This window comes from Desmodus rotundus, chromosome 10 (assembly GCF_022682495.2).
Source record: "Desmodus rotundus isolate HL8 chromosome 10, HLdesRot8A.1, whole genome shotgun sequence".
Classification (NCBI taxonomy): Eukaryota; Metazoa; Chordata; class Mammalia; order Chiroptera; family Phyllostomidae; genus Desmodus; species Desmodus rotundus.
In genome coordinates this window covers 58,551,986-58,570,398 of record NC_071396.1, presented here as the reverse complement: position 1 = coordinate 58,570,398, position 18,413 = coordinate 58,551,986, and the positions used below count along the sequence as shown (strand labels likewise).

Sequence of the window (18,413 nt, the reverse complement as noted above, 5' to 3'; positions counted from 1 at the left end):
AAGCACCAATGCTTCTGATACCATGAAGCCACACTGAAACTAATGACACCTGGCCAGCATCCAGTCATTATGGTGATATAGGCAACTCAAGTTCAAGGCTAGCTCTGATCCAGCCAGGCCTACAGTCATACCCAGGATTGTGCCCTCTGCTTCCCAGAGGCCTGTTCCAGTCAAGGCTGCTTGATCATGGACCCTGCCAACCCAGGTGGGGACCCCTGTCAAGTCACAAGATCCACCTGGACATGTCCTGCTGCTGACCCAGTCCAGACGCTGACTGGTGTCAATTTCTTACTCTGTTTTAAGCTCTACCACCATGACCCTGACCTCTGAGGAGTCTCTTCAAGCTTCCTTCCTTCCCCCTCCCTACCCCTTCCCTCTCTACTATCACTCCCCTGTCCTGAAACTCAGAGATGAAACCCCTACTGGAGAGGTGAAGATGCACATTGTCCTCAGGGAGTTACTAAGCTTATTTATTTCACAGTAATTCTGCCTTCCCTTAGTCAGTGACCAGGATCTCAGTTGTAGGGATGTAGAGGAAAAATAATACCTGGTTCTGATGCTGGAGGAGCTGAGTGTCTAGATGGGGAAGCAAACACACAGATAACTAAAAGTATGCAGTGGGAGATGCACTATCCTTAATCAAGTAAAAGGTGTGACAGGAGCATGAGGGATATGAGAGTGAGGAAAAGCTGCCTGAAGTGGGAGCTGGTGCTGCAAGTTTGGCTAGGTGGGCACTGGCAGGTCCCTCTGATGGGGACCTGGGCAGGCCAGCATCTAGCATCAGAGGTGGTCCAGTATCTGCACAAAGCTGTATTTTGAGAAGGAGCTGACACTCCAGGGCCCCATGATATCCTCAGCCATTGTCTGCAATATAAAGGGCTTAAAGATGGTAATAGCAATCCAGGAGCTGACTGACATAACAGCAGCTACAACTCCTGCCTTGGAGCCCTGGTCTGGGCTGTCTGTGAAGCTTCTGGCTGCAGCACATTGCCCCTCCTCCCCAAATGGTTCCACAGTCATCCCCAAACTCCTGCTCACACCTGGTCACCAAGCCCCAGGATTTGATCACTCAACCCAAAGGTGTCTTCCCAACGATAACCATCCTGTATAGTGCAGGGAATCCAGTGTTCTCTTCTTAGCACATAACCCAGCCTTCTGCTTCTCCAAAGCCCAGTACAGCAGTCCCCTCTTATTTGTGGGGGATGCATTCCAAGACCCCCAGTGGATTCCTGAAGCCACGGAAAGTACTGAACCCCATATATACCTATATTATGTTTTTTCCTACACCTACATACCTATAATAAAGTTAAACTTATAAATTAGGCACAGTGAAGTATTAGCATCAATAACTAACAATAAAATAGAATAATTGTAATACTGTATTTATACAATTATGTACACTGTAAAAAACTTATATGAATGTGGTCTTTTTCTCCCTCTCTCTGAACATATTTTACTGTGCTTACCTTCTCACTTAAAGGAAGCATTTACAGTTCCTCTTTGGCATATACAAATTACCAGCATCACTACTCTTGTGCTTTGGGGCCATTATAAAGTAAAAAAGGGTGACTTGAACACAAGCACTTTGATACTGCAGCAGTTGATCTGATTATGAGATGGCTACTAAGTGATTAATGGGCAGGGAGTGTATACAGTGTGGAGAAACTGAAAAAGGGATGATTCATGTAGTGGTTGGGACGGTGGGGATGGCAAAAGATTTCATATGGTGCACAATTTAAAACTTATCAATTGTTTATTTCTAGAATTTTCTATTTAATATTTTCAGACTACAGTTGACTGCTGGTAATTGAAACCCTGGAAAGTAAAACCACGGATAAGAAGGGACTACTGCACTCTCACATTTAAAGTAGAAAACATGTCTATGGATCAGGGTGTCTGGCCCATGACAGGGAAGCTTGGCCTGTGTCCTGCCTTTGTCTCTAAGCCTTTGCCCAGCTGCTCCTTGGGACCATGATGCCCTTTCTCCCACCCCACTCTGCCTGGCATGTCTGAGTTACAGTTCATGTCTCAGCTCACAAAGAGCCTTTTCCTCTCATCCTGAAATTTTCTTCCCTCCTGGCCATCTTGTAGGCACCCCTGCTTCTCCTGGACTTTGTGGCATTACCCAGTCCTATGCTGATGACCTCCATCTCTAATCCCAGCACAGGCCCCCCAGGTAGCACCCAAGCTTGTTTGTTGAGGTGACTAAACACCACCAGCAGGCCAGTTGTCCTCCCCTCTTCTCCCAGATGCAAGAACTGCCTCTGACATAATATAGGAAGACCTGGAGAACACACTTTCATTTTAGGTACATCTGGCCATGCAGCAGACTACCTGGGCTCCAGGAAGTGCCAGGAGGAAGAATGTCTTCGTCAGCTTTGCAGGGAGGCAGAGAATAGGGACTCTGGGGCTGCAGAGCTGGAATGGAAGGAATCCAAGCTTGCCTCACCTCATCTGTGTGCCTTTTCACTGTTTTCCAGTCTGGAAAATGGGCATGAAAACATCTAGACCAGCGATTTTCAACTGGTGTGCCACAAAAAATTTTAAAACATGCTACACATGACTATTTAATCAAGGGTATTGACCTCTTTTTCCTTAGATTGTCAAACAAAAAGTAACAACAGCTGACACAATAGCAGTCCAGTGTAAATGAATCAAAATTATACCTATTTCTTTGCCAGGTGTACTGCAGAATTTTAGTAATTAGTTTATGTGTGCCATGAGATGAAAAAGGTTGAAAATTTCTGGTCTACACTATAGGTCTGTGTGCAGAATAAATGAGATGAAGGATGGGAAATGCCAGGAGAGTCTTGGCCCACACTTAGTGCTGTGCTGGTGGGTAAGAAGAGGCATTCCGGTGTGTTCATGAGCTCTCCTCATCTGTAATAATAACTGTATCTGCTTCAAGGCTCTCATGAGGGTCAAACAAAGCAATATTGAAAAAGCTTTTTGTGTGGACATTCAGGGGTACAATAAATATTAATTAAATAGAAATATCTCCTTATATGAGAACTCTTATACTCTATGAGATAGGTAATATTACATCCACTTTTCACATTTGAAAAACACATTAGGTAGTATGAAACTAGAACTAGTGTCAAACTCAGGTGTGTTTTTAAAACTAATAAGTAGTCACTTCATCATAGCCAATATTTATGGAGTACTTATGCTGAGCCAGGTACTCTATAGGGGTTATCTCACCTAATCCCCCCACTGACCTTATGGGCCAGATAGACATTTTAACTCTCCTCTTGCTGTAGATGAGAAAACCGAGGTTCAGAGAGGTAGGTAACTTGCTTACTGTCACACAGAAAGAAGGTGGTTGAACTGACTCTAACCGGGACTTTCAGATGCCAAGGTCTATGTTTTTCTCTACTTCCAAATATAACCTATGTATACATTATAATTAGGTACCTCTTTTCCAAGTTTCTGAACCACAAGAAACATCACCCTCTTCTAAGAAGAATTTCCTTCCCCAGAATTATTCAAACTTTCTCCTTAACACAGCTTCACATGTTAATAATTTGACTTTATTTTATCCTCCATAAAGAACTATATAAACACTTCAGAAATGGCTTATTCAAGAGACAAAAAGTGATGTCTGTCTTCTCACCAGAAAACCTTAAATTTCCATCTCAGGAGCTATATAAATAATTTTGAAGGAACATATACCCTTTCAAATTCCTTTTCAAAGATAACCAGATGGCAAATTATCAGGCAACTCCAGCACTGAAATGAGAAAAGATGGCACTGGATTTCCGGAAACATCCATTTGGCTTTCAAAGCCCCTACAACTAACTCATGATACAGGGTTCAGACTACAAACTTGCCTGTAAATCATGTGTCTGATTCACATGTGAATCACTCAGCACTCTTGGTGTATCTTCACAGCAATCACTTTCTAAATATTTGTAAAAATGACCTCAACAGTGGGTAGGAAGCCAGAGGTGACTACTCCAGACATCATCAGAGGGAAACCCCCAGATGCTGATATAGAGGCTGCTTCTGTGACAGTGACACAAGGCAAGAGTAGCCCCATTGTGGGCTGAACTGCTTTCAGACTGAATAAAACAGGAAGTGTGAGCAACGTACCACAGAAAAAAAAAAAACTGAGGAAAAAGACAAATAAAGTTCTTGCCTCAAAGATCATGTCAAATGCATAGTGAAGAAAGAAGTGGGTCTGTGTCAGGGGAGTGCAACATGGATATTTACTGAACACCTACGTGCCCAGCAGCTACCACATTTATATAATCTTACCAGGTAGATACTATGACTCAGGTGGGGAAACTGAGCCTCAGTGAGGAGCAGTGATTTGTCCAAGGTCACAAGTATAATGTCCTGTGAAGATTTTTTGGATGATCACCCCCCAAGGGAGACTCAGCCTCTCCCTCTTTTACTTCCTGCACACTCCCACCAGGGTGTTTTAATAAGCTCCTCCGCTCACTGTTCTTTTAAAGCATGTCCATCCCTTTCACTGTACTGGGTTCTTAGAAGCTGTACTTGGATCTGTGTCATTTCCATATTCCCACACCCAGTATAAACCCCCCACCTAGTAGGTTCTCATATAAAATCTGCTGTAGGAGATGCTAAATCTGCTTATTGCAAATATTACATTTCCAATTTTGACTATATCTACACTGCACCTTATTTAAATTCTACACAAGAAACACCTGTGGTGACCCTGGCTCCCTTCTTCCTGGAATTTGCCCAATAGAATCCAACAGTCTGAGAAGCCAGCCATCTGGGGCTCAGCCATCTGGGTTTCCAGAAGCCTTCCAGGGAGAATGAAACCCTTCTTTCTCCCATTTTATCCCACAACCACGATGTAACTTTTATTATTATTATCCTCATTTTATAGATGAGTAAACTGAGGCTCATGGAAGCCTCTGCTTTATTCAGAAAAGAAGCAATTGACCAAATAAACTCATGTCAGACATTTATACTCAAGATTGAAGGTTTGGGTATGCCTAACTATGAATAAAGCAGGAAGGGAGGTGGTGAGGAAGGGAACTGCAGACCTCAAAGAGAAGAGGCACAAGTGAGCTCTCCATGCCTGAGGCACTCGCAGAGAGTTCACTAACCCTAACCCGGGGTTGGGTCTTGTGAAGCATTAAAGGGCCACTCACTCTATTTTAACTCTCATATTTACTTAGATAAGAAAAATTGTTAACATAATTTTGAAACATTTCAAACAAAAAATATATTATTGTAACTGATGGAAGTCTATTTTACGATAGATCCAGCAAAGTACCTTGACCCAAACATGTCTACCTGCATGGAAAACATACATATATCATCTTTTTCCCCAGAATTTCCTAAATTCTGTTCTCTGGACAGGGTAGCTCCCCTCCAAAGTTACTCAGGCATAACTGCCACCCACAAACATTCTCTCAGAACTTCCTCTTCTCACATACCCCAAGATAGTTTTTTAAAAACACAAACTCTAAAAGAAAACCAATAAAATGCACCTAAGCCACAAAAAAAAAAACCCTAAACAAAGAGAAAATAGACTTCCTTTAACACCTGACCTCAAAGATTTGCAAGTAATTAATTCATTGTTAATTGTTTGAGAATGATTCTTTTAAATTAATAATCACTTTATTCTTATTTTATATATATATATTTTATTTTTATTCAGTTACAATTGTCTGCATTTTCTCCCCATCCCTCCACCCCACCCCAGCCAGTCCCACCTCCCTCCTCCACCTCTACCCTCCCCCTTGATTTTGTCCTTGTGTCCTTTATAGTAGCTCCTATAAAGGAGAATGATTCTTCTATACTTTTTAAATAAAGAGAGAGCATTCTAGCCTCCAAAAGTAATTCCAAAAGTAATTATAAGTGGGCCACTGCACAGAATTAGGAGGTTGCTTACTGGGGAGGGTGACCTGGCCAACATGTTGCCTTGTCACCTGGGGCCTGAACCACATGCCAGACTTGCTTGTTTCAGGGATGATGAGGCTTCATTGTCCCATCTCCCTCCACCCACATTGCCTCCTTCACCCCTCTCTCTTGGTCACACTGCTTCTCTGGTTGCCAGGAAGGCTGAGGGGTTTCCAGTGAGTCACCAAGAGCAGGTGGTGACTGAGGGACAGGCTGGTGAGAGAGCCCCGTTTCTCTCTGTGCTATATTTAGAGCAGCACAGAAAATCCCAGACTCTGTGGTTTCCACCTGTTCAGATGTCTCTGCAGCAACTCCATTTCTGCTGATCCAAGCCTCTTCCTCGCTGGGCCCTGTGCTGGATCCCATTTCCTGATGGTTCCAAAAGACTCCTGGCAGCCCTTGCTGCATCCAACAGCCATCCTATCTTTCCTGGCTTAAATTCCTCCACAAGCTCCAAGTGTCCAAAAGAACTTATTACAGAGCCTTGAGCTGTGCCAACATGGGCTCCCTCTCTGTTTCTGTTCATAAACCTGAGTGTCTAGCTAAACCCTTGTGCCAGCCAGGATTTCTACCTGAATAGGACATAAATATGTGATCTGGTGTATCTGGGTTTTTTTTCCCCCCTTTCTTTCTTTAAAAGAAGGGAGAAAGAGAGGGAGAGAAACAGCAATGTGTGAGAGATATATCAATCCGTTGTCTCACACACCCCCAACCAGGGACCTGGTCCACAACCCAGGCGTGCGCCCTGACAGGGAGCCAAACTGGGGACCTTTTGGCTTGCAGGCCAGTGCTCAATCCACTGATCCACACCAGCCAGGGCTGAGGTTTTGTTGTTGTTGTTGTTTTGTTTTTTTCCCCTATGACCTCTTCTGACTGGAATGGTAGTTCTCAGCCTTGGGTGATTTTAAAATCCTTGATGCTCCAGCTACACCAAATCCCCCCCAAGAAATCAGTCTCTGTGGAGAGAGGACACCCAGGCTTCAGTATTTTTAAGACTCCTTAGTATTTTTCAATGGGCAGCAAATGTGAGAATGACAGCTCTTGATGATCGGTGCCTCTTTCTACATTCTTTCTTCTTCTGGCAAGCTCCTGACTCACCTGACAAGACCCAGCCACTTTGACAGCCCTCTAGGCACTGGGATAGCCATGTGCCTCTGAGATTTAGTATCCCACTTCTGCCTCAGCCTCCATTCACATCATTACTTTTTAGCTCTACTTGATTGCTACCTCTACCTCAACCTTGCCCACCAGACTCAGAGTTCCAGTGGACACTCTGCTGGATCTTCTTCACAAGGATGAGACTCAATAGTGCCCTGCTAATGTGGATACTTTCTTTACTACTGCTATTTGAAATATTTCTGGTCTGATCTATTTTGGATCGTAAATTCCTTCACTCATTCATTCATTCATTCAATAACCACTGATGATGCCACTACTGTCTGCTCAGTCCTGGAATTCATATAGCAGATTAGAAGGTTGTGGGGGTAGAGAAAGAAGCTAACACATGACATAATAAGACAGTCTTTGCCAGGAGCTTGCTGCCTCTACCATAAGGTGATAGTTACCACTCAGGATAATACTCTAACAAAACTGAGCACATAATAGAGGCTGCTTAATTTTCCCGGTGAAGTTAGGTCACTCTACCATGAGGACATCAATTACTGTGTCCTTGCATTTCTCCTTAGGTATAACACCTAACCCAGGGCTAATTAGGAACTTTAACCACTCCTTACTGATGGTGCTAATAATAACCTTTGCATCAAAACCTCATGAAAGAACATAGGGATAGATAATATAGAAAACATATACAGAAGAAATGGTTGAGAAATGCTCTCTTAAATAATAAACTTGGAATGTAGTGTGGCAGAGGACAAGATGGTTACTAGCAATATGCATTCTTTACTTCTCTTTCATTCACAGAACCTTGTTTTGTTTGGACCAGCAAATATGCAGTTAACAAATTAGATTTTTCCGCCTCCCTTGCAGTTAGGGGTAGCCATTTTATGCAGTGCTGGCAAATGAAATGTAGCTGGAATATGTCAGGGAGCTCCAAGAAAAATTTGCTCTCCTGATATGAGTCTAGCCCCTTCCTCTGTGTTGCTTCTGTGTCTCCTTTCTGCTTAGAAGATGAGGAGAAGTGGCAACCTTGGGCATGAGAGCCACAAGCTAAGGACGACTGAGCAAAATTGCAGATGGAGCCTTGGGCCATTGATGGCACTGTGGCATTCTCACACCTGCTTCAGACTTTGTGTGGCATGAGAAAAGAATAATCTTTTATTCGTTAAGTTACTACTGTCAGATTTCTGTTGTATACAGTCAAACTGCCACAGACTGGTATGTGTTTTGGTGCAATGACAATGGGCTCCCCTGGCTATACAACCTTAGCATCCTCACCTCTAAAATGAGGTTATAATTTTCACTGTTATGAGAGATTAGAGATAATGTACAAAAATGCCTAGAACAGAAGCTGGTGTGCAGTTGGCACTCAATAAATGTCAGGAATCGTACTTCTCATTTCTGGCAAGCTGTTCATACCCAAGAGGTCAACCTGAAAAATTCTAAGGTGAAACTAGAAAACAAAGTTAAATGAAATACTGGGTGCCTCTCTGTGTATGCCAGTCTGCCAAGTATGTTGAGAAACAGAGACAGACTGACACAATCACAGTGTCTTGAGATTTCTGCCCCAACAATGAAATTCTGTAATACAACTGAAAAATATAACTTAAAATCCAATTAGCATTAGATTCACAAAAACCTGTGTTTCTACAAATTGTGTTATAGAAACCAGCAACAAAACCACTGTTAGTAGCTCTGTTTACTGTGTGAAACATTTTTGTATCTATCATTTTATTCTAGCTTCACAGCAGCCTCTGCAGGACTGACAGATGACCTGGCTCTGGGCAGCAACACTGAGAAACGAAGCCAGTGCCCCTGACTCTCAGCCTTGGCTTAGCTGATCCAGCTTAGAACCTTGGAGTCCCCCTTTTGGGTACACAGCACACCAGCTTGTCTGCATTGTGGGGTAGAGGCGATCTCAGAGCAGACAGAGTAAAGGGGAAGAAGGTACCTCACTCTGCTGGGCCCTCTACATGCATTATCTCACGACAATAATTATTATGTTATGGACCTATCTTGCCCATTTGGTAGATGAGAAAATGAGGGCTTGCAATGGTTAAACAAGGTATTCAAGATAGCACAGTCCAGTGGGGACCTAGAACCAGGTATGTTTGTACTATCTGGGATAAAGGTTCCAGCAATGTGCTGCTGATAACACACAGGAGTGCAAGATGACAATGTTTAGGCACATGAAACTCTTCATTTTAAAGACTGTTAGGGAGGATAGATGAAGATGGCGGAAACATAGGTGGGAGCGGAATCCACTTCCCCTCAACGCCAGGGAAATACCTAGCTGACCTGAGGAGTAGAGCGAACAGCCAACAGTATTCCAGCATATACGAAGATCAGAGACCAAAGATAGAGGACATTGAAAGATCTGATGGTGAGACAACAAAACCTGGAGTGCTGAAAAGACTAGAGTTAGACCGTGTTAAACACATAAACGTCAGCTCAAGACCAGTGAGCACAGGAGAGTAAGGAGACAGCACCACCGAATCCCACTGGCATTCTACCATAGAAGTTCATATCATAAACCCAGGGAGTCAGAACAAAGCAATTTAAGAAGCAGAGGCCAACAAGAAGAGCCTCACAAACAATGGGAAGACAAAGAAACAATTCCCAAATGAAAGGAAAGGAGGAAGTCTCAGAAAGAATACTAACCGAAAAAGAGGCAAGTCAACTATCAGATACTGAGTATAAAGCAATGGTCATCAGGAAGCTCACTGAGCTCTCTGAGCTCAAAGAGAACTACCAGAAACTACAAGGAAACTACAATGAACTCACTGCAAACTATATCAACATGAAAAAGGAAATAGAAAATATCAACAAGGGCCAAGAGGAAATGAAGAATACAATTTCTGAATTGAAGAACACAGTAGAAGGAATGAAAAGCAGACTTGATGAAGCAGAGGATTGGATCAGCGAGCTGGAGGAAAAAGTAGAAAAAAACACCCAGAAAGAGCAAGAAAAGAAAAAGAGGCTCAGAAAGAATGAAGAGGGATTAAGGGAAATGCAGGACAACATGAAACGTAACAATATCCGTATAATAGGAATACCAGAAGGAGAAGAAGAAGAGCAAGGGATAGAAAACCTGTTTGAAAAAGTAATGATGGAAAATTTCCCTAATCTGAGAAGAGAAAAAGTCACCCAAATCCAGGAATCACAGAGAGTCCCAAACAAGAGGAACCCCAAGAGACCCACTGCAAGACACATCATAATTAAAATGGCAAATTTCCAAGACAAAGAGAGGATCTTAAAGGCAGCAAGGGAGAAAAAGGAAGTAATATACAAGGGAGCCCCAATAAGGTTAGCAACTGACTTCTCAATGGAAACGCTCCAAGCCAGAAGAGAATGGCAAAAAATATTCCAAGTACTGAGAACCAGAGGCCTGCAACCAAGACTACTTTACCCAGCAAGGCTCTCAATCAAGATAGAAGACCAAATAAAGAGTTTCCCAGACAAAAGAAGTCTAAAAGAATACAGCTCCACCAAACCAGCTCTGCAAGAGATGCTAAAGGGACTGCTTTAAGGAAAGGAAGGAAAAGAGAAAGACAGAGGAACACAGGTAGGAAATAATGGCAATGAATAACTACCTATCGATAATAACCTTAAATGTAAATGGATTAAATGCTCCAATCAAAAGACATAGAACAGCTGAATGGATAAGAAAACATGACCCACACATATGCTGCCTACAAGAAACCCATCTCAGGACAAAAGACTTACACAGACTGAAAGTGAAGGGCTGGAAACAAATCTTCCAAGCAAACGGACAGGAAAAAAAAGCAGGGGTAGCAATACTCATATCTGACAAAATAGACTTCCAAAGAAGGGCCATAAAGAGAGACCCAGAAGGTCACTTCATAATACTCAAAGGAAGAATCCACCAAGAAGACATAAACATTGTAAATATATATGCACCCAACATAGGAGCACCCAAATACATAAAGAAAATCTTGGAGGATTTCAAGAAAGATATTGACAGCAACACAATTATAGCAGGGGATTTTAACACCCCACTATCAAAAATGGACAGGTCTTCCAAACAAAAGATCAACAAAGATATTGTGTCACTTAACAATACCCTAGAGGAAATGGACTTAACTGATATATACAGAGCTTTTCATCCCAAAGAAGCAAAATACACATTCTTTTCAAGTGTCCATGGAACTTTTTCAAAGATAGACCACATGATAGGACACAAAGCAAGCATCAACAAATTCAAGAAAATTGAAATCATATCAAGCATCTTCTCTGACCACAAGGGTCTGAAACTAGAAACCAACCCCAAGGGTAAAAACCCAAAACACTCAAAAACATGGAGACTGAATAGCATGCTATTAAACAATGAATGGGTCAAGAAGGAGATTAGGGAAGAAATCAAAAACTTCCTGGAAACAAATGAAAACGAACTCACAACAACCCAAAACCTATGGGACACAGCAAAGGCAGTCCTGAGAGGGAAGTTCATAGCAATACAGGCCTACCTTAAGAAGTTAGAAACAGTTCAAACAAACAACCTAACCCTATGCCTACAAGAACTGGAGGAACAACAACAAAGACAGCCCAGAGCAAGCAGAAGGAAGGAAATAACCAAGATCAGAGCAGAACTAAATGACATAGAGACTAAAAGCACAATTGTAAGGATCAATGAATCCAGGAGCTGGTTCTTTGAAAAGATAAACAAAATCGACAAGCCTTTAAGTAGGCTTATCAAGAAGAAAAGAGAGAGGATCCAAATAAACAGAATTAGAAATGAAAGTGGAGAGATTACAACTGATACCACAGAAATACAAAGGATCGTAAGAAATTACTATGAAGACCTGTATGCTAAGAAATTTGAAAACCTAGATGAAATGGACACATTTCTAGAAAAATATAATCTTCCAAAACTGACTGAAGAAGAAGCAGAAAACCTGAACAGACCAATATCAGCAAAGGAAATTGAAGCAGTCATCAAGAAACTCCCATCACACAAAAGCCCTGGACCAGATGGTTTCACAGGAGATTTCTACAAAGCATTTAAGGAAGAGCTAACCCCTATCCTTCACAGACTATTTGAAAAAATCCAAACTGATGGAAGACTCCCAAACTCTTTTTATGAAGCCAACATCATCCTAATCCCAAAACCAGATAAAGACACAACGAAGAAAGAAAACTTCAGGCCAATATCGCTGATGAACATAGACGCTAAAATTCTCAAAAAATATTAGCAAACCGCATCCAGCAATATATTAAAAAGATCATCCACCATGACCAAGTGGGATTCATCCCAGGGATGCAAGGATGGTACAATATTCGCAAATCAATAAACATAATACATCACATCAACAACAGCAAAGACAAAAATCACATGATCATATCAATAGATGCGGAAAAAAGCGTTCGATAAGATACAGCATCCATTTGTGATAAAAACACTCAGCAAAGTGGGAATAGAGGGAGCAGTCCTCAACATAATTAAGGCCATATATGAGAGACCTACAGCCAACATCACACTCAATGGACAAAAACTTAGAGCTTTCCCACTAAGATCAGGAACTAGACAAGGATGCCCTCTCTCACCACTCCTATTCAACATAGTATTGGAAGTCCTAGCCACAGCAATCAGACAAGAAAAAGCAATAAAAGGCATCCAAATTGGAAAGGAGGAAATGAAACTGTCACTGTTTGCAGACGACATGATAGTGTACATGGAAAACCCTATAGACTCCACTCAAAAACTACTCGACCTAATAAATGAATTTGGCAAAATAGCTGGATACAGAGTCAATACCCAGAAATCAAAGGCATTCCTGTACACCAACAATGAAACTGCAGAAACAGAAATCAGGAAAAAAATCCCATTCGATATAGCAACAAGAAAAATAAAGTACCTAGGAATAAACCTAACCAAGGAGGTAAAAGACCTGTACTCAGAAAACTACACAACACTGAAGAAAGAAATTAAGGAAGATACAAACAAATGGAAGCATGTACCATGTTCATGGATTGGAAGAATTAACATCATCAAAATGGCCATACTACCCAAAGCAATTTATAGATTCAATGCAATCCCTATTAAGAGTACCCATGACATATTTCACAGATATAGAACAAACATTGCAGAAATTCATATGGAACCATAAATGACCCCAAATAGCTGCAGCAATTTTGAGAAAGAAGAACAAAGCAGGAGGGATCACAATACCTGATATCAAACTGTATTACAAGGCCACTGTCATCAAAACAGCCTGGTACTGGCATAAAAACAGGCACATAGACCAATGGAACAGAATAGAGAGCCCAGAAATAAACTCAAATCTATACGATCAATTAATATTTGACAAAGGAGGCAGGAGCATAAAATGGAGCAAAAACAGTCTCTTCAACAGATGGTGTTGGGAGATCTGGACAGCTACGTGCAAAAAAATGAAACTCGATCACCAACTTACGCCATACACGAAAATAAACTCAAGATGGATAAAAGACTTAAATATAAGCCGTAATACCATAAAAGCCCTTGAGGCAAACATTGGCAGCAAAATCTCAGACATTCCACGCAGCAACATCCTCACAGACACATCCCCTAAAGCAAGGGACATAAAGGAAAGAATAAACAAATACCTCATCAAAATAAAAAGCTTCTGCATGGCTAAAGAAAACAGCACCAAATTACAAAGAGAACCAACAGTATGGGAAAACATATTTGCCAATGATACCTCAGACAAGGGCCTGATCTCCAAAATATATAAAGAACTCACACGACTCCACTCCAGGAAGACAAACAACCCAATGAAAAAATGGGCAAAGGACTTGAACAGACACTTCTCCAAGGAAGACATACAGAGGGCCCAGGGACATATGAAAAGATGCTCAGCATCACTAGCCATCAGAGAGATGCAAATTAAAACCACAATGAGGTATCATCTCACACCAGTCAGAATGGCCAACATAAACAAATCCACAAACAAATGTTGGAGAGGATGTGGAGAAAAGGGAACCCTAGTGCACTGTTGGTGGGAATGCAGACTGGTGAGGCCACTGTGGAAAACAATATGGAATTTCCTCAGAAAACTAAAAATGGAACTGCCCTTTGACCCAGTAATTCCGCTGCTGGGATTATACCCTAAGAACACTGAAACACCAATCCAAAAGAATCTGTGCACCCCAATGTTCATAGCAGCACAATTTACAATAGCCAAGTACTGGAAGCAACCTAAGTGCCCATCAGCAAACGACTGGATCCAAAAACTATGGTATATTTACACAATGGAATTCTACGCAGCAGAGAGAAAGAAGGAGCTTATACCCTTTGCAACAGCATGGATGAAACTGGAGAGCATTATGCTAAGTGAAATAAGCCAGGAAGTGAGGGACAAATACCATATGATCTCACCTTTAACTGGAACATAAGCAATAGAAGGAAAAAGCAAACAAAATATAACCAGAGACATTGAAGTTAAGAACAATCTAACAATAGCCAGGGCGGGGGTGGGGGGGTGGGGGCGGGGACAGTGGGTAGAGGGGATTACAGGAACTACTATAAAGGACACATGGACAAAACCAAGGGGGAGGGTGGAGAGGGGGGAGGGAGGTGGGTTCAGCTGGGGTGGGGTGGAGGGACGGGGAGAAAAGGCATACAACTGTAATTGAATAACAATAAAAAAATAAAAATAAAAATAAATAAAGACTGTTAGGCAAAGAAAGATCTATATTGGGACCCTTCTCAGCCATGGAGAATGTCACAGAAATGATTAAGGAACTACATACTGACTTAGTCAATGAACATTACATTTTTATGGTTATTGTGGATTTTGTTACGTGACAAAGAATCAAAGACTCAGCCTAAGGACATGTATGTGTATAAGTGTATGGATATGTAGGTGTGGGTGTAGGCATGTGTGTTTGGGTTTTCTCATGACCAATGAGGTCTTTTGAGACTTTTACTATTCTCCTGGTTTGAAATTCTTTGTAAACCTCTTGTGGTTAAAATAGAGTTTAAATTACCCTTTTGTTGACTGTACCACATCCAACTGAAATCCCTTGGGAGAAAACCAGGGCCCATTTTATACAGAAAGCTCACTATAAATGTAAGAAAGTATTACTTGGCCTGGGGCACGTTCTTATATAAACATATTCCCACTTTGGTTTTCCAGTGGAGGTTCCAAACTCAACAGAAACTGCTGGTCAGACATACTTTTTGTTTACATAACTACATATTTTTTAACTTAGAAACATCCCATGGAGAATATCTTTTCTAGTTTCACTGCAGGAATTGGAAGAGAATAACTGAGAAAGAAGGGTGAAGGTAAGATGTATTATACACCTTTTTAGACCCCCAAACTGTCAGGCACTGGCCAGAATCATGGGCCCTGCCCACTGTGGCCCTGGGGGTACTCACCATGGTCATGGGCGAACACCAGCAGCTCCAGACCCACTAGCATCTGAGCCAGCTCATCATAGCGGCCACAGTGCTCCCCGGCTCCATGGGACACAAAGATGAGGGCTCTGCAGGTATGAGAGGGGAGCCAGGTTAGGAAGGTAGCAGATCACTGAGGCTGCAGCTTGAGCAGTCTGAAGTTTCATGACATCAGCAACAAATCAAGGACCAGATCACAGACTAAATGCATCAGTAAGTGAAAGGCGATTGCCCTTAGAATGCTGAGCTTCAGGGTTCCACAGAATGGAGTCCGAGTCTTGGCTCTACTGTGAGTTCACAGGCACAGTACTCATCCCTGAAGCTTCATTTCTTTACCTATAAAATAGTAATAACAGTCTCTTCCTCTGGAAAGGGGTGGTGAGGGGTCACAGGTGCTAATTTATATCAACATGCCAGACAGAACGTTGGCATGTGGCAGGCCCTCCATTGGTGCTGGTTTCCTCCCTAGCCAAGCTTCCCAGGTGGACCAGCCCTAAGCCAATCAGGGTACTCTGTGATCAGGCCATAGTGACTGGTTCAGGTATAGGTATGTGACTAGAGCTGATCCCAGAGCTTTGGCCTAGATGGTCAAGAGAAGGTATTTTCATTTTTCTATTAGCCTTGGAGGCTGTGGGCCTAGAATGGCCCCAGCCACCTGGCCCAAACTGAACTATGAGTTTACCCAACAGAGGAGAACCATGTAAAGGAGGGCCACTAAGTCCTAAATGTAATAGAGTTCTGAATTCAGCTGGACCTGAAGCCAGGATTCTCCCTCATCCTGCTTTTTGTTGTTGTTGAGGACATTGGATTTTCTGTCACTTGCAATGGAAGAATCCTAACTGACATACAATTCTATTTTTTGTGTAGAATAACTGTACTTACACATTCATTCTTCCACAGGCTATTTGCCTTATGGGTGTGACTTTTATTATCCTCCCTCTCTCCATTTGGCAAACTCCTCCCCTTGCTTCAAGACTGATCCTCAAGGTTCCCCTCTGAAAGAGATTTTACACCCTCCGGAAGGCTGTCTTAACTCTCTGCTCTGAGCGTCTGTAATCCCTCTGTTACAGGATGGGTGACGGTTGCTTCCTACCTACCTCCACCACTGGTTACAACCTTCTTGAGAACATGCAGGCTTCTCTCTCATTTTTCTTTAGTGACTAGAATAGTTTTGAGCTCTTAGAGGGTACTCTGCAAATGCTGTTTGAATGAATGGATAAATGACAAAGGTTGTGAGGTTTTAAAATAAACAGCTATATTTTCACCTAAGATCCATGCAGAAGAAACCTCAGGAGCTACAAACAGAGTTTGGCTGGGGTCTCAGTCACCCAGGAAAACCTTCAATGAGGCATGAGTGCTCTGGGACACAAACAATAGCGTCCATGGCACATAGCTCACCCTGGCTTCTACACTGGATGGTGTCAGTCCAGCAGTGGTGGCGTTATGAGAGGGGATTTAGATTCTTAAATACACGATTGTCAAGACTCATATTTTTAGCATAAGACCCATGAGACATTAGAGTTCCTTCAAGCAAGGAGTGACTGCTGTGATACACACCCATTCAATTTCTGCTAATGAGGTGGGGGTGAGGAAGGAGGAGAACAGTAGCTGCCATTTTATTGAGCATTTACTATGTGTCAGTTCCTCTATTAACTCCATATGCAAGAGTTATAATCCTCAAAATCATGTCATTCTTCATCTTCTTTACAGCTGAGAGTGAAAATCAGAGAAGTTACTTGCCCAAGTCACAAAGCAAGTTGGTTAAAGGTAGATCAGAGCATGTCAGCACCTGGCTTTCAGGTCTCCAATGGGCTACCAGTGGGCTCAGAATACAAGTCATCTTGTCCCTTGCCTGCCTTGTCACTCCTTCTGGCAACCTCCCCAGCTCACCTCCCTGTCCTATGAGGGGCTTCCAGTCATTTCTTCAGCAGCACCCACTTATTCCCACCTCAGGGCATTTGGCTTTGACATCCCCCTGTCCCTAGAGTGCTCTTTGCCAGATCTCCCATAGCTCTTCCTCATGCCTGAGTCTCAGGAAAGATGTCACCCCAGAAAGGCCTCTCCTCCATCCCACCTGCAGTGATCTTCTCTTGGGCCTTTCTGACCTACACTGGACCCTCACTGCACATCACAATTTGCCATTTGCTTGCTTAATTCTTGACTCTGTCTTCCACTTTGAAGTCAGCTCAAGAGGCCAGGAGGGCAAAACGCCAGAGCAATACTCCAGCCTGTGGCACTGAGCAGGGACCAGAGCATATGTGTTAAGTGAATAAACGCTTCTTTCAAAAGCCTGTGTTTTTTTCTATAACTCCTCTCTGCCAGGTTGTGTAGAGGCAGATTAGCACTAGTTCGTTTTACCATGCTACATACTTTATTCTTTAAGAAAAATACAAAGTACCAGCATTAACCTCATTTTCCTTTGACATCTGTCCTCCCTGCTCTTTACCTAAAAATACAAGAGAAACATTTCACACCCTCTTTATTGTTCCATGTAATGCCTAGCCACCTGATTATACCTGTCCACCTGACACTTCTTGGGTCCACTAATGGGACTCCTCTCAGCTACTGAGGAGAATGGCTGGAACCTACCCATCATCTCTGATCTGCAAAAGGGACTGGACCTCCAGAAGGAGAGGCTCAGCCCTTCAAAATTCTTTGGGAATTGTGGCAGCTGCTGTATTAAATCAGTCCACAGTTAATGCAGAAGGATGAGTGATTAAGCCATTCATGTGATAGTTAGCTTCTCACTGCATTTTGGTCCAACTCAGTGGAGAACTTAGGGGTTTCACTCAGTGTCCAAAGGAGTGGTACAAGGCACTGTCATCATGCCTGGAATTGACTGCCAATAGAGTCCACTCCCAAGGCAACATGTGGAAAAATACTTGGCCTCTTACTCTACAGAAATTCTATTCCAGAGGTTCTCAACTTGGGCCACGCCTTGAAATTACCCAGAGAGCTTTCAAAATTGCTGAGGCTGGGCCCCACCACCAGAAGAACCTCTGGGTTTAATTGGCCT

The 18,413-nt window shown here is 42.5% G+C and overlaps 1 protein-coding gene across 3 annotated transcripts in view; it reads right to left on the bottom strand.

Annotated features, from left to right (window-relative positions):
- The window catches only part of MGLL (monoglyceride lipase), a 189,489-nt gene that overhangs the window by 91,567 nt on the left and 79,509 nt on the right, over positions 1-18,413 (bottom strand). For all 3 annotated transcript variants that reach the window (XM_024580373.3, XM_024580375.3, XM_024580372.3), the window contains exon 3: positions 15,380-15,486. In XM_024580373.3, the coding sequence (XP_024436141.1) occupies positions 15,380-15,486 (107 nt within the window). The remainder of the gene's footprint in view (positions 1-15,379; positions 15,487-18,413) is intronic.